A 17,522-nucleotide genomic window follows, 5' to 3' on the forward strand; every position below is an offset into this window, starting at 1 on the left:
GAGTCATGGGATAGGAAGCAATGTTCTGGTGTGGACTAGGAATTGGTTATTAGACAGAAAACAGAGGGTAGGAATAAATGGTCATTTCTCTCAATGGAGGAGGGTGGAGTGCTGCAGGGACCAGTACTGGGTCCGGTGCTATTTAACATATTTATAAATGATATGGAATCTGAACAAGTGAGGTAATTAAATTTGCAGATGACACAAACTATTCAAGGTTGTTAAAACACATGCGGACTGTGAAAAATTGCAGGAAGACCTTGGGAAATTGGAAGACTGGGCATCCAAATGGCAGATGAAATTTAATGTGGGTAAATATAAAGTGATGCACATTGGGAAGAATAATCCGAATCATAGTTACCTGATGCTAGGGTCAACCTTGGGGGTCAGCACCCAAGAAAAAGATCTAGGTGTCTTGGTAGATAATACACTGAAATCTTCTGCTCAGTGTGCATTGGCAGCCAAAAAAGCAAACAGGATGCTAGGAATTATTAGGAAAGGGACATTGAATAAGATTGAAAATACTATAATGCTTCTGTATCACTCCATGGTATGACCTCTTCTTGAGTATTGCATTCAGTTCTGGTCGCCATATCTCAAAGAAGATATAGCAGAATTATAAAAGGTCCAAAGGGGATGGAACTCCTCTCATATGAGGAAAACCTAAATAGGTTAGGGCTCTTCAGATTGGAATGTTGCCACTATTTGGGTTTCTGCCAGGTGTTTGTGACCTGGATTGGCCACTGTTGAAAACAGGATACTGAGGTAGATGGACCATTGGTCTCACCCACTATGGCTATTCTTATGTTCATGTTATGTTGGCAAAAGAACAAGTGGAAGAACAAATGGTTAGAAATATATGGAGGGGTGACAACATTTTTTCAGCTATATTAGTGAAAGGAGGAAGGCAAAAAATTAAATTCTAAGACTGAAAGATGCTGTGATCCACTATGTGGAAAGTAATGAGGAAAAAGCGAATGTGCTAAACAAATACTTCTGTGTTCATGGAAGAAAATCCTGGAGAAGGACCGTGATCGGTTGACAAAGATATATATGAGAATGGAACAGATATTGCACCATTCATGGAAGAAAATGTGAAGATGGAAAAAGGTATGGGACCAGACGGGATCTATCTCAAGATATTGAGGAAGCTCAGAGAGGTTCTGGTGGATCCTCTTAAAGATTTGTTTAATAAATCTTTGGAGATGGGAGAGGTTCTGTGGGATTGGAGAAGAACAGATGTGGTCCCTCTTTACAAAAGTGGTGACAGAGAAACAGAAAACTACAGGCGGGTAAGCCTCATTTTGGTCATTGGAAAAGTAATGGAAATGCTGCTGAAAGAAAGGATAGTGAATTTCCTGGAATCCAATGGGTTATAAGACTCAAGGCAACATGGTTTTACCAAACATAAATTCTGCCAAACAAATCTTATTGAATTATTTGACTGGGTGACCAGAGAACTAGATCAAGGACATATACTAGATGTAATCTACTTGGATTTCAGCAAAAACCATTTGACACCGCTCTTGAATAAACTTGACAGGCTGAAGTTAGGGCCTAAAGTGGTGAACTGGATTAGAAACTGGGTAACAGACAGACATGGTTAGTAGTGGAGTGCCTCAAGGATCAGAGCTGGGGCTGATTCTAGTCAATATATTTGTAAGCAACATTGCCAAAGGGTAAGAAGATTATGTCTACCTTTTTGTGGATGATACCAAGATTTGCAACAAAGTGGACAGCCCCCAGAGGGAGTGGACAAAATGAAAATGGATCTGCAAAAGTTAGATGAATGTTGAAATATTTGGCAGTTAAAATTTAATGTGAAGAAGTGGAGAGTGATGCATATAGGGAGCAGAGAGACATATGTGCTAGGAGGCGAGAGGCTGATCTGCACAGACAGGGAGAGGGATCTTGAGGTGAAAGTATCTGAGGTTCTGAAGGTGACAAAATAGTGTGACAAGGCGACGGCCTTAGCCAGAAGGATGCTAGGCTAAATACAGAGAGGCATAACCAGCAGAAGAATGGCAGTATTGATGCTCCTGTACAAGTAATTGGTGAGGCCCCAATTACTTGTACAGGACTATGCTCCACCTCCCCCACTCATCAAAATGGTCACTGTCTTGATCTCATCTTCTCCTCCAACTGTTCACCCTCTAGTTTCCTTGCCTCTGATCTTCCCCTCTCTGATCACCATCTTATAACTTTCACACTTAAATCTCCTCCCTCCCAGTCCCGTCCTATCTTATCTAATTTATCTAGGAATCTTCACGATATTGACCCTTCATCTCTATCCTCCCATGTTTCAAACCTCCTCTCTACTGTGGCACCATCCACGTCTGTCAACGAGGCTGTTTCTTTTTACAACAATACTCTATCCTCTGCCTTAGACACTCTTGCACCTTTGATGACCCGCCCTATAAGGCGTACAAAACCCCAACCTTGGCTGACTTCTAATATCCGCTACCTACGTTCCTGTACCCGCTCCGCTGAACGCCTCTGGCGGAAATCTCAGGCCCTTGCTGATTTCTTACACTTTAGGTTCATGCTGACCTCCTTCCAATCTGCTCTTTTACGCGCCAAACAGGATTATTATATCCAACTGACCAACTCTCTTGGCTCTAACCCTCGACTTCTCTTCACCACATTAAACTCTCTCTTCAAGGTGCCTCCTCTCCCAACTTCCCCTTCATTATCTCCTCAGACCCTTGCTGAATTCTTTCACGACAAGGTTCAAAAGATAAACCTTGAATTCTCTACCTCGCCACCTCTCCCTCCACTAGTCCGTTCCCCTCTCTCTCCTTCCCCTCATTCCTTTTCCTCCTTTCCTGAAGTTACTATGGAGAAAACTACACTTCTCCTTTCTTCCTCAAAATGTACCACCTGTTCCTCTGATCCCATTCCCACTCACCTTCTTAATGCCATCTCACCTGCTCTTATTCCTTTTATCTGTCACATTCTCAACCTCTCACTTTCCACTGCAACTGTCCCTACTGCCTTTAAACATGCTGTGGTCACACCTCTCCTTAAGAAGCCTTCACTCGACCCAACTTGTCCCTCTAATTACCGACCCATCTCCCTCCTCCCTTTTCTCTCCAGATTACTTGAGTGTGCTGTTCACCACCGCTGCCTTGATTTTCTCTCCTCACATGCTATTCTTGACCCACTACAATCTGGTTTTCGCCCTCTTCACTCAACCGAAACTACACTTACTAAAGTCTCCAATGACCTATTACTGGCTAAATCCAGAGGTCTCTATTCCATCCTCATTCTTCTTGATCTTTCCGCTGCTTTTGACACTGTCGATCACAGCATACTCCTTGATACCCTGCCCTCACTTGGATTCCAGGGCTCTGTCCTTTCCTGGTTCTCTTCCTACCTCTCCCTCCGCACCTTCAGTGTTCACTGTGGTGGATCCTCTTCTACTTCTATTCCTCTGCCTGTCGGCGTACCTCAGGGTTCTGTTCTTGGTCCCCTCCTCTTTTCTATCTACACTTCTTCCCTTGGTTCATTAATCTCATCCCATGGCTTTTCCTACCATCTCTATGCTGATGACTCCCAAATCTACCTTTCTACCCCTGATATCTCACCCTGCATCCAAACCAAAGTTTCAGCGTGCTTGTCTGACATTGCTGTCTGGATGTCTCAACGCCACCTGAAATTAAACATGACCAAAACCGAGATTCTCATTTTTCCCCCCAAACCCACCTCCCCACTCCCCCCGTTTTCTATTTCTGTTGATGGCTCTCTCATTCTCCCTGTCTCCTCAGCTCGAAACCTTGGGGTCATCTTTTACTCTTCTCTCTCCTTCTCTGCTCATATCCAGCAGATCACCAAGACCTGTCGTTTCTTTCTTTACAACATCCGTAAAATCCGCCCCTTTCTTTCCGAGCACTCTACCAAACCTTCATCCACACCCTCGTTAGACTACTGCAATCTGCTTTTTGCTGGCCTCCCACTTAGTCACCTCTCCCCTCTCCAATCGGTTCAAAACTCTGCTGCTCGTCTCATCTTCCGCCAGGGTCGCTTTACTCATACTACCCCTCTCCTCAAGTCGCTTCACTGGCTCCCTATCCGTTTTCGCATCCTGTTCAAACTTCTTCTACTAACCTATATATGTACTCACTCTGCTGCTCCCCAGTATCTCTCCACACTCATCCTTCCCTACACCCCTTCCCGTGCACTCCGCTCCATGGATAAATCCTTCTTATCTGTTCCCTTCTCCACTACTGCCAACTCCAGACTTCGCGCCTTCTGTCTCGCTGCACCCTACGCCTGGAATAAACTTCCTGAGCCCCTACATCTTGCCCCATCCTTGGCCACCTTTAAATCTAGACTGAAAGCCCACCTCTTTAACATTGCTTTTGACTCGTAACCACTCGCCTCCACCTACCCTCCTCTCCTCCTTCCTGTACACATTAATTGATTTGATTTGCTTACTTTATTTTTTGTCTATTAGATTGTAAGCTCTTTGAGCAGGGACTGTCTTTCTTCTATGTTTGTGCAGCGCTGCGTATGCCTTGTAGCGCTATAGAAATGCTAAATAGTAGTAGTAGGCCCCACTTAGAGTATTATGTTGGAGGCCACATCTTGCTAAGTATGTAAAAAGACTTGAAGCAGTTCAGAATGTGACTAAAATGGTATGGGGCTTTCACAAAAAAAGATGTATGAGAAGACACTGGAAGATATGAATATGTATACCCTAGAGGAAAGGAGGGATAGGGGAGATATGATAAAGATGTTTAAAATACTTGAAAGATATTAATATAGAAACATATATTTTCCAGAGAAGGGGAAACAGTAGGACATGAATTGATGTTGCAGGATTGTAGACTTAGGAATAATGTCAGGAAATTTCTTTTTCATGGAAAGGATAGTCAATGCCTAGATTGTGCTCCCAAAGGTGGTGGTAGAGACAAAAACGGTGACGAAATTCAGAAAGGCACGGGATGAACACAGTGGAACCCTAATTAGAAAATGGATGATATAAAAATACTTAAGTGACTACACGTGGTGTTGATGGGTTGAAGTGCTGCTGAGATGGCAACTCTAGCTGTGAAGAACTAAGGACAGTGCCAGGCAGACTTCTATGCCCTGTGTCCCATATATCGTAAGACAGTTTAGGATGGGCTGGAGAGAGCTTCGACAGTCAATTCCAGAGGTTGGAACATGAGGACAGTACTGGGCGGAGTTCCACGGTCTATGTACCAGAAATGGCAAAGAAAGACCAGGATCAAGTATTTTATACCATATTCATTGTTTGTTGGGTGTGACTGCTGGACACAATTAGGCATATTTTCAAAGCACTTTGGGAGGCTAAGTTCCATAGGCTTCTATGGAACTTTGGGAGGCTAAGTGCTTTGAAAATGAGCCTCAATGTCATCATCTACTTACTATGCCACTATGTAAAGGTTTGAGTCCCTTCATCAGCTTCAATCAAGTCGCAGCTTTTTTGATGATAAAATTGTTCATACATATCATGCAAGTAGTATAACTCACCTTTATCAAAGCTAATTTGCATATTTTTCAAGGTGGCCATACTTCATAGGGCAGTGTGCATTTCAACACTAGTGCTGCATTGTAAAAAAAAGAGGGTTTTTTTTTTTTTTTTAAGTCTTCGGCAGTGAAGGGTGGGGGAGCCAGGGAGGTTGAAAGATTAACACTGTTAGAGCACAGCATTCCCTGTATCCTAAAAAAACAAAAAACTTCTTTGCATGTGCTCTATTTAACTTTTAAAAAATTGTATGTTTGTTAGGTTAATACTATTAGAGCAAAATAGAGCATTGTTCTAGAACTATTTTCGTTTAAAAAGGAAAAAACTTTGCTGATCTGTAACTTTTTTCCAAAATGCCCGGAAGCTACCCATACATTTTGACCTACTTCTGTCTGACTGCAGCCAGTCAGAATGGAGGGGGGCTGCAGGGCAGGGGCTGGCTGTGAGAGGGGGGGCTGTGGAATGACAGGAAGGGGAGTGCGAGGGGGGGGGGGAATTCCCTACCACTGCAATCTCTTGTGCAGGGCTATCTGCTGATGAGAGGGGGGGGGGGAGGGATCAGTGCAGTGAACTGGCTCTGTTACTCCACTTTAAAGGCAAGAGAGAGAAATAAAACAGACTATTTTTTTTTCTTTCCTTTACTGGCATTGAAGGCCAGACCTTTCTGGATCTGCCGGAGCCCTTCACTTCACTGTCTTTACAGGGAGGGCAGCGGGTCCTGAATTTGCTGATCCAGGATCAGGATGTGCTCTTCCCCCACTTCCCTTTTGTATGCTTCTTAGGTTAACACTGTTAGAGCAAAATAAAGCATTGCTGAGGAAGAGGAACTACTTTTGTTTAAAAAAGAAAAAAAATGTTTGCTAATCTGTAACTTTTCCCAGTTATGTTAATACACTTTTGTTCTTTTATGTCTTCATTCACCAGACCTTGCCTACCAGGGATGATGAGGGAGGGGTTATGGGGCTGAATGAGAGGATAAGGGAGGAGTAGCTGTGCACACTAGGAGGCTCTGCTCTCTATAAACAGCTGTCTGTAGGGGGGAGTGATTGAGGGGGTAGAGATGATGTTGCACAGCACAGTGTAAAACAGCATGTTTGTTGATCTCTATGTTGAGAGGAGAGGGGAATCGATTGTAAAACCATTAGCTTTTGTTTTAAAAGCCTAAAATGTAATTTCCGGGGTGGAGCATTTCTTTTGCAGTGCTTATGGTTTCTTGTGAAAGGTATCTTAAAACAGCTTTGTATCTGCTGATTTTTTCTGATAAGAGAAAGGTGAACGGACTTCTGCCTGATGCCACCTGTTGTGAAATAACAGAGGTCTGAAATAGCAAGTGGGGAGGAGGGAATAAACAATGAAAAATAAAGAAATGGTTTAAGGACAGGGCTAAAACAAACTCGATCTGGCTGAAAATCAATAGAGCTGTGGATTAAACATCAAGGTATCCTTTTGAAAGAAAAAATAAAAAAGAAATGGTCTGAAGGCTAAAAATAATTATTTTCTTTCCTGTGAGAAAAAAAAAAAGGATTAAGCTGCACACATTCCTCCAATTCAGTAGAGGGCAGTGTCATGGGCTTTTGACATCGCTTCCCATCACCTGACCCTATCCAAGATGGCAATAAGTAGTATGAAACTGGAAATGACATATGTCCAGTGCATGCTGCCATCTTGGAAAAGGGATGAGGCTATAATATCACTTCCTGTGATAACACTGAAATGGGTGGGGTTATATAAAAAGGGGTGTGGGGCAGGGCTACCCAAATTATGTGGTGATGGGGCAGGGTTTGCAAAAGATAAAAGTGGAGCTTGTGCATATCCTCACTTCGGATTGGATGACATGACCAACATGGACGTGGCCACCTATCATATATATGCAAATTAGCTTTGACAAATCCCACTGAGGTATACTACTACTCATTTCTAACTTTTCAGCTGGATTTTTGGAACATTATTTATGCAGGCATTACTCAGTTCAACTGCTATTCAATTTTTTTGTCATGCTGACAAATATGATCACACTCTCTCTTCTCAAGGAAAAGCACTAGCTTCCAATAAGGTATAGGATATTTTTTAAGATTTTAATTCTTACTTGTGGGGACTTTACATATTGGATTACCATCTTATTTTACACATTCAACAATACCCTAAGTGCCTATGTGAACTCTTCATTCTTTGAATGATTAACATTTGATCATCCCAGGCCTGGCTGGAGTCACTCCAAAGTTCCGAATTTTATTGCTTGTAGTACACTACCTCCACATTTGTAATTAGAATTATCCTTTTGTTAAATTTAGAAGTTTTTTTTTTTTAAGTATCTGTTTCAGAGGGTGTTTAGGGAGTTGGCTCAGGGAATTTGAGGTTGCAATGTTACTCCTGTTTGAAAATTTGGAAAATGTTGGTGTTCTATGGTTGATTGTGCCTTTCCTATTTTAATTGCAGTTCTATTCTTTAAATCTGTATTTTATTAATATTGGGAACTGCTTTGACCTGCCTGTCCCAATTCTACAGTATATCGAATTTAAATAAATGAAATGACAGTGGCATCAAATGATCACACTTGGTTTATATTATTCTCCATTCAAAAAGTCCCAGCCCTAGCCTCTCCAGCTCTGAGACACGTGCGCAGAAGTAACACAGATACAAACAGATGTGTATGTGCACATGTAAATAGAGGGTTTGGAAAAAAAAATATGAGTCATGCTCTACAGTTTTTCCCCCTTTGGTCTTAATTAAAGAATATTTCTCTGATTGTTTTATCAGCCTGCAAGTGTAGAATATGTTATGTAGAGCAGTGAAACAAACTCTTACTTAATTTGAATTGCATTTTTTTAGACAGCAGAATATAAAAGATGTGCAAGGGTATGAATATTTTTACAGGGCACTGTAAAAGCCATGATGCCAATATTTGTCTTCCACTCTATAGTGGTGTTTGATGTTCTGTGCACAGATTGATGTGAAACTATTTACCCAATGAAAGCTTTAAAAATCAAGTCAGAACAGTTCCTTTAAGCCTCCTTTCCCTTTCTTTCACTAAGGTTGGGAGGTCTGTGCCTGGTGCTCCTTTCTTGAAACCGAGTGAAAGAATGAATGTGAATATATCGTTTTCATTTTAGAAAATTAGGCTTAGTTTTACAGTGAGTTTTCACATAGCCACAGAATTGGGGGGGGGAGGAGGGGGCAGTCAGCAAATTTCCAGGATAAAGAATATGAGCACATAGCCTCTCTCCTATTTTATGCCATTGGATTTGTGTTTCAGTATGTAAAATAAATGATTGATCTTTCCTCCTTCCTTTTTCTGGTTTGTCGGACTTGCGCAGCACGGGCGCTGTGGGATTCCTGAAGCTTTAGTTCAGAGATATGCTGAAGACCTGGATCAGCCTGAAAAGGAAACGGCTGGAAATCTGGACCAAATACGGGTGAAACAGCTGCGGAAGCAGCACCGCATGGCGGTGAGTCTCTTGCTACACATGGTTGCTTTCTCTACGTCACTTTCTATGACCTAGGAAATGTCAACAACATATCCCATGCCATTGCATGACATTAACCAATTAAAATAAGCATAAAAAACATAGATTTGGGTTTTTTTTTTCATTTGCCGATAATTCACACTATTTGCAGAGGACGCACTCTTACTGACATTGCCGCCAAAATGAACATGAAGACAAACCAAAACCAACCCAACAATGCTACAAACAACACTATTTTGAGGTTTCCCATTCCTACCATCCAGTTGAAAATATGATTCTTACAAATCTCACAAAATCCCACCCAACCCAATGGGATAAAAGGAAAAAATTTAAGCTTTCAAAGTATGTCAAGCAATTAAATATGTTCTTTATTAGCCCATGTCTTTACACTAAGTTTTGTTCAAAAATGAGTTATGCAATCATTGTTGTAAGTGAACCAACTTCCTTTTGGATTACTAAAAATGTGGCTTAAAAGTAGTCCCAACCTGTACAGTGGTGTATATATGTCTGTCTCTACCATCATAGGCCAAGGTATAAATTTATTTAATATAATTCATATCTTTTGTATTCCACTCAACCAGCCAGCTCAGAGCAGATTATAAAAAGAGAAGCATCAGTATACAGGGTAATTAATACATACACACAAAACCAATAAATCAAAACAAATCAAATAAACAAGCCATAACAAATACCACAGCTGTTAGACCCCTGGATTGATCTAAGACTTATGCTCAGTGTTCAGTGAATCCCCAGAGCAGAAACTGAAACGATGGGACAGAGGATGGACAAGGCCGCCCACATCCCTCTCTCACACATCTCCTCTAAGTGCCCACTGCTTGTCATTGTCAGTCACATGATACTAAAAAAGTTGGATGGGAAGTTTGGCACCCCATTGTTCATTTGTGTATCAATAGAAATCAAACAAAATAAAACATGGAAAAGAAAATAAGATGATACCTTTTTTATTGGACACTAGTAAAAAAGGCCCGTTTCAGAGACAAATGAAACGGGCGCTAGCAAGGTTTTCCTCGGAGTGTGTATGTTTGGGAGAGTGTATGTGAGAGTGACTGTTTGAGAGTCAGAGTGAAAGTGTGAGTGTGTGAGAGAGAGTGAGTCTGGGTGTGAGTGTGAGAATGAGAGTGTGTGCAAGTGTGTATGTGAGACACAGTGTGATAGAGAGTGTGTGTGTGTGGCCATCCATGCTCCTCTGTCCCCTGCCCCCTCCATTCATCCCTTTCCAGCATTTCCCCTCTTTGCCTGAGGCCTGCCCTGCAATCCATATCCATCCATGCCCATCTGTCCCCTCCATTCATCCCTATCCAGCAATTCCCCTTTCCCTGAGCCCTGCCGTCCCAATCCATGGCCATCCATGTTACTCTGTCACCTGCCCCCTCCATTCATCCCTATCCAGCATTTGCCCTCTCTGCCTGAGGCCTGCCCTGCAATCCATGCTCCTCTGTCCCCTGCCCCCTGCATTCATCCCTTTCCAGCATTTCCCCTCTCTGCCTGAGGCCTGTCCTGCAATCCATATCCATCCATGGCCATCTGTCCCCTTCATTCATCCCTATCCAGCAATTCCCCTTTCCCTGAGCCCTGCCCTCCCAATCCATGGCCATCCATGTTACTCTGTCCCCTGCCCCCTCCATTCATCCCTTTCCAGCATTTCCCCTCTGTGCCTGAGGCCTGCCCTGCAATCCATATCCATCCATGCCCATCTGTCCCCTCCATTCATCCCTATCCAGCAATTCCCCTTTCCCTGAGCCCTGCCGTCCCAATCCATGGCCATCCATGTTACTCTGTCACCTGCCCCCTCCATTCATCCCTATCCAGCATTTCCCCTCTCTGCCTGAGGCCTGCCCTGCAATCCATGCTCCTCTGTCCCCTGCCCCTCCATTCATCCCTTTCCAGCATTTCCCCTCTCTGCCTGAGGCCTGTCCTGCAATCCATATCCATCCATGCCCATCTGTCCCCTTCATTCATCCCTATCCAGCAATTCCCCTTTCCCTGAGCCCTGCCCTCCCAATCCATGGCCATCCATGTTACTCTGTCCCCTCCATTCATCCCTTTCCAGCATTTCCCCTCTCTGCCTGAGGCCTGTCCTGCAATCCATATCCATCCATGCCCATCTGTCCCCTCCATTCATCCCTATCCAGCAATTCCCCTTTCCCTGAGCCCTGCCGTCCCAATCCATGGCCATCCATGTTACTCTGTCACCTGCCCCCTCCATTCATCCCTATCCAGCATTTCCCCTCTCTGCCTGAGGCCTGCCCTGCAATCCATGCTCCTCTGTCCCCTGCCGCCTCCATTCATCCTTTTCCAGCAAGTCCCCTCTCTCCCTTCCATGACCCCCCCCCTCGCATCCATGCTCCTCTCTCTCCCATGTCCCAGCCTGGCCCGCCCTCTTCTTCTCTCCCCCTTCGCATCCATGCATCCGTTTTTTTTTTTCTTCTTTTAAAATGTACCTCCATGGCGGTTCCGGCAACGAAGCGTCAGGGAAGGAGGCGGCGCTCCCGACGTCTAGGTTTCCCTTCGCTGTGTTCCGCCTTCTTTTGACGTCATCCTTGACGTCAGAAGAAGGCGGAACACAGCGAAGGGAAGGCTAGACGTCGAGAGCGCCGCCTCCTTCCCTGACGCTTCGCTGCCGAGCGATGCCATTGGTTGAGTGTCATTGCTCCGCCCTCGACGTCATCACGTTTGACGCGTGGGCGGGGCAGACACAATGCGATCTCACCCCCTTCACTTTTGGCTAAAAGAGGCTTCATAGAACGTTGGAGGTGCGTTTTATATAGAGAGATAACTTAATACATTTCTTGATTAGCTTTCGAAGGTTGCCCTTCTTCGTCAGATCGGAAAGAAGGGCAACCTTCGAAAGCTAATCAAGAAATGTATTAAGTTAAGTCCAATAAAAAAGGGATCATCTTATTTTCTTTTCCATGTTTTATTTTGTTTGATTTCTATTGATAACCTTTAAGAGTGGACTAACACGGCTACCACACCTCTTCATTTGTGTAGAAATACCACCTGACCAAAGTAGAAGTTACCTAATTTATTTACACAATTATGGGGTCCTTTTACTAAACTGCAATAAAAAGTGGTTTTAGTGCACCCTATGTGGGTTTTCCACCTAAGGCCATTTTTACTGCAGCCATAAAATGGCTGATTTTGCATTAATGGCTATGTGCTAATGTGGCCATTAGCATGCAACCATTAAAAAAATAATTACTATGTGAGCTCTTACTGCCACCCATTTTGTAGGTGGTAAGGGCTCACACGATATTCCTGTGTTAATGTGGATGTACTCTTTAGTGCAGGAGTTGGAAAACAACAAGGCTGTCTGCCAAATCCAATATAGAAAATAAAACAATGAGGCAGACTTTGTAAAAATACAGTCTTTAGTAGTAGATTAAAAGCTCCCAGGTATTCAACATTAAATGCCCAACATGGCCATGTTTCACCAGTATAAAAATGGCTGCATCAGGGGCAATAGGTCACAAGCTGATAAAAAACTTCAAAATAAACCAGGCTGGTGTGGTTGTAAACATAGGGGCCCTTTCATTAAGCCGCGTAAGCATCTATGTGCGCCCAAATAGAGTGACCGCCCGACTACCGCGTTGCTCTTGCAGTAATTTTTTTTGGGGCATGCATCCGATACGCGCATTTGAAATATTTTCAGACGTGCACCAAATGACATTTGACTCACATAGGTCATTACTGCCCGGTTACTGCGTGACACTTTACCGCTAGGTCAATGACTGGCGGTAAGATCTCAGACTGAAAATGGCTGTGCGGCAATTTTCATTTTGACGCACGTCCATTTTTGGCAAAACTTTTAAAAAGGCATTTTTTACATGTGCACTGAAAAATGATTCTGCGCGCACCCAAAACACGCATCTACACTACCGCAGGTCATTTTTCAGCGTGCCTTTGTAAATGGCCCCATACAAAGCTAGATTCTGGGTACAGTCTCTCTCTCAAAAAAAAAACCCAACAACAACAACGCTGTAGTTGCAGTGAAATTCCTGTGTTAATCTGGATGTACTCTTTAGTGCAGGAACATCCACTCTCTGCCCCAACACACCCTCTCAAAAAAATAAATAAATATTAGACGTTGCATTCATTTCCTGGGGGTGACAGTGGGGGTTGTTTAGTATGTAGCTACTGACATTGAAAATCTGCTTGTATATCTAGATTCCAAGCGGAGGACTCACTGAAATGTGCAGAAAGCCCATGTCCCCCGGCTGCATCACCTCTGTCTCTGACTGGCTGGTTTCGATTGGACTGCCCATGTACATCAGCCCCCTCGCCAAGGCTGGAATCAACACGCTAAGCCAAGTGCCTTCCTTGTCACAAACGCACCTGCAGGACGCTGGAATCCAAGAGGAAAGACATCAAAACATGTTGCTGGCTGCAGCAAGACTTGTTAAGACCCTAAACCCGGAAGCAGTTTAGGCTGCCAGACAATGGACGCTTCTTGCATCCTGCTTCCGTATGCAGAATTCTTTTGTCCTTCTGCAAAGATTATACACCAGAGATTCCAGTATGAAGCAAGCGCACACACACAGAGAATAAGGAACTCGGGAGTTCTCCACGTCTTATACTTGCAGGAGAAAAAACACAAGGCAAGCCAACAAACAGGGATCATGGATTCCATGCAGATCTCTCTCTCACAAAAGTAATAGTATAGTTTTTAAAAATCCCAAAAGCCAGAGTGTGAAGGAGAGAGCAATGGTTTTGCAGACCTGCTTCTTGGGAGGATTAAAAATCTAGTACAAGTGACTTACACATCATCTCTGTTGCTCGGTGTAAAATTTGAGGCCACAAAGGGCTAGGCCAAAAAAAAAACAAAAAACCCAGACTGGAAATTAAGGTTATAGCACGAACCACATCTGTGATTGCAGGACTACTAACCAAACTATGCTTGCAATCTCATTTTGAAGAGTAAGATCTAATAAAAAAAAAAAAAACAATTGATGCATTGTAGCAATCAGCAATTTTGCCTTAAACTAAGCTTTTGTGATATGTTATCTCCTAGTGTCCCATCTGTCATACCTGTAAGTCTTGGATTGTACTGCTGAACACTTATAACCAACCTAGAACATTCCTCACACAGGTGCCATCACAGGTTTCTTGGTGTAACAAGTTCTGCTCACTGTTCATTCAAGCTTTCCAGCACACGACTGAACCATGAGCTCTGGATTAGAGAGTTGCACGGGGACAGAAATCCAAGCCGTCCCCACTCGTCCCCGTAGGGAATCTAACCCATCCCCACCCACACCCGTGGGGAATCTAACCCGTCCCCGCAAGAATTTAACCTGTCCTCACCCAGTCCCACAAGAATTTAATGGTACATTAAAAAAATTCCTGTTGGCTCTCTCAGTCTCTGGGTTTGAGCCACAGCACTGCAGGCAAGGAAGGAACGGAAGCTGGAACACTCTGGTGCGCGCACATGTAAGACTTCTCTGATTCACTGGCACTGTGGGCTAAGAGATCACCACATGCACAAGCCAGTAGGTCAGGTGACATCTTATGCTCGTGCCTATGTCAGAGCTGAGGTCTGCTCATCAGCCCGGGAGCAGAGAGGATTAATAGTAACATAGTAAATGACAGCAGATAAAAACCGGATTGGTCCATTCACTCTGCCCAATAGTCACAATCATTATCAATTCATGATTAAATCAACAATGAATGTGACATCATATGCTTGATTATGGTCTTTCTGTGGTGTTTCTTGGATATAAACCATAGAAGTCCGCCTGGCCCTATCCTTATGTTCCAACTGCTGGAGTTGCCCTCAAAGCCCACTCCAGACTATTCATCGTCTCATTTGCGGGACACAGACCATAAAAGTCTGTCCAGCACTGTCCTCATGTTCCAGCCACTAAAGTTGCTGTCTAAACCCTTTCCAGCCCATCCTAAACCAGATTGCCATATATGAGACACAGACCGTACAGGTCTCCCGGTATTGGCCCTAGTTCATCACAGCCAGAGTCACCATCTAAGTGCCACGTGACACATGCAGCCATTTAAGTTTAGGTTTTTTATAACTTCCATTTTCTAATTAGAGATCCTCTGTGTTCACCCCATGCCTTTATGAATTTCAACTCCATTTGTATCTCTACCACCTCCTTAATGGAGACTTTCCACATCTGTTCTGTTAAAGCAAGGAGGAGGAGGAGAAGACAGCACTCAAAGAACTTGGTATTCAGTAGGCGAGAGGCTGGCACAAGTGCAGTATACTCTTCCATGGGAACCCCACAGGCACTGCTTCCATCCCCAAGGGAACCCCGCAGGAACTGCTTCCATCCCCACGGGATCCCCCGCAGGCACTGCTTCCGTCCCCATGGGAACCCCGCAGGCACTGCTTCCATCCCCATGGGAACCCCGCAGGAACTGCTTCCGTCCCCACGGGATCCCCCGCAGGCACTGCTTCCATCCCCATGGGAACCCCGCAGGCACTGCTTCCATCCCCACGGGAACCCCGCAGGAACTGCTTCTGTCCCTACGGGATCCGCGGGATTCCTACAAACCCTGTTCCCGTGCAGGTCTCTACTCTGGATGTCATGCCAACTTCCAGTTCACTGTGGTTTGCATGTGGTTTGTTCTTGAATTTTACAAAAGATGTATCTTTGTTTTCTTTTACTTTTGTAAATTTGTTTTTCTTCATTTTAAAATCAGCTTCTGTTTTTTTCTCCCACTGTTTATACTGCCGCATACCAGGAGTGGGCAACGCTGGTCCTTGGAGGCCACATACATTTTGCTGTTTTCAGGATACTCCAAAAGAATAATCTATTCTCGACTCTGCATACAGTTGGTCTACAACTAACCCAACAGCCAGCGCAGATTGATTTGTGTATTATGGATACTCAGAAATCTAGTTTGCAACACCTAAAAAGCAGAATTGCACATGTATGCATTGTCATTATAAATACAGATCAGTGATAATGGAAAACCAAAAAGAAAGAAAAAAATCCTGGAAGAAAACTACCCATTATCGCAAGAAGGAGCAGCCTTGCAACGATTTGTTGAATTATGGCACACTGATTGCAGTCATTCAGTGTAGTTATCAACATGGGCTACCATTAATACAATTTTTTTTTACCATTAATGTGTGCTATTTTAGCACAAAGTTCCATTCTATGCAGCCCATGCTGACAACTTCCCCCTGAGAGAACACATTTTAAGCCTTTACACCAGTTAACATTGGGCAAGGGCTAGCTGGTTTAAAATTCCAAAAACAACGGTGACAAACATGAACAACATTTAAAAAAAATGACATTTCAGCTGCTCAGAATTTTGTTTCTCGTACAGAGTTCTGGACCTCCTCTGCCACTGAACCAGCACCAGGCCAGTTTTGGGTAAGAGAAACAGCCTGGGCTCAAGCGTCACAAGGATCCTACTTGGTGACAGGGCTAGTGGAAGGATATCAAGGTGCTCCCATGAACCTTTAAGCCTTATGCACTCCCTTCAATTAATTTTTTAGGCTCCTAGCTCCGCCCTCCTGAGGTTTTGATAATTCAACCCCTCCCACAACAATATAATTTGGACATCATACGTTTAAATATTGAAAACTTTGCTTTGTGTGTATATGTGTAATGAAGGTAATTTCCATAAATCATTTGAAAGCGGCCTGCTCCCTGCAGCTAAAAGAACACACTGATGGTTCTTTGATTTTGTGTAAGGTCATGCTTTGTTGCATTGAGTGCAGCTGCTCTTTGCCACCTCTCAAAAGAAGCCACCGTAGGTGGCCACCTCATCTTTTCTAATAGATAAGTTAGCCCTGTTCAGATTATGTCTGTGTCACTAACAAGCAGATGATCAAAAGCCCCGCGCTATTCCAAACAGCGCTCTAAAATAGCACTGGAACAGCACGGGGCTTTACCGCACCGATGATCAGAGATAATTGCATGCAAATTTAAGCACGCAATTATCTCTGATCATGGGGTAGAAGTGCAGGAGAATTGTGCCTGAGCATGCGCTGAGCACAATCCTCCCACACTTGACAGGTCTGGGCTGTCAAAAGCCCAAACCTGTCAAACACTGGGGCTGGAGGTCCATGGGACCACTAGGCCCCAACTACCCCTGCCCCGAGCAACGGGGGCTGGAGTTCCGGCGGACCTCCGGTCCCCCCCCCCCCCCAGGTTCAGGAAGGGCTGGAGATCCGGTGGGTCTCCGCCCCCCCCCCCAACTCCTCTCAACATGTGCACCCAGTCCCTGGTGGCCCAGTGGGTGACCAACCCCCCCCCCAGCAACAGGGGGGCTGGAGGTCCAGTGATCAATCCGCCCCCCCTCTCCCTGCCTACCCACCCCCCTCTCCCTACCCCCCTACCTTGTGGGTCGGAGGAGGGAGGTAGCCTGCCTCCCTCCTCTTCCTTTGATGCCGCAAAATGGCTGCCCCCATCCCTGCCCAGATCTCCAGCTCTCCCTGAACCTAGGGGGGGGGGGATCGGCGATCCAGCAGACCTCCAGCCCCCCTGTCGCTGGGGGGGGGGGGGTTGGTCACCCACTGGGCCACCAGGGACTGGGTGTACATGTTGACGGAAGTCACCAGATCTCCAGCCCTCCCTGAA

General features: G+C 44.5%; 1 protein-coding gene across 3 annotated transcripts in view; it reads left to right on the top strand.

Annotated features, from left to right (window-relative positions):
• Positions 1-14,221, top strand: part of SASH1 (SAM and SH3 domain containing 1) — a 568,634-nt gene extending 554,413 nt beyond the window's left edge. For all 3 annotated transcript variants that reach the window (XM_030198038.1, XM_030198036.1, XM_030198037.1), the window contains 2 exons: positions 8,806-8,937; positions 13,144-14,221. In XM_030198038.1, coding sequence (XP_030053898.1) covers positions 8,806-8,937; positions 13,144-13,404 — 393 coding nt within the window. In that variant the 3' untranslated portion in view covers positions 13,405-14,221. The remainder of the gene's footprint in view (positions 1-8,805; positions 8,938-13,143) is intronic.
• The last annotated feature ends 3,301 nt before the right edge of the window (positions 14,222-17,522 follow it).

Source organism: Microcaecilia unicolor, chromosome 3, assembly GCF_901765095.1.
Source record: "Microcaecilia unicolor chromosome 3, aMicUni1.1, whole genome shotgun sequence".
In the NCBI taxonomy this organism is placed as follows: Eukaryota; Metazoa; Chordata; class Amphibia; order Gymnophiona; family Siphonopidae; genus Microcaecilia; species Microcaecilia unicolor.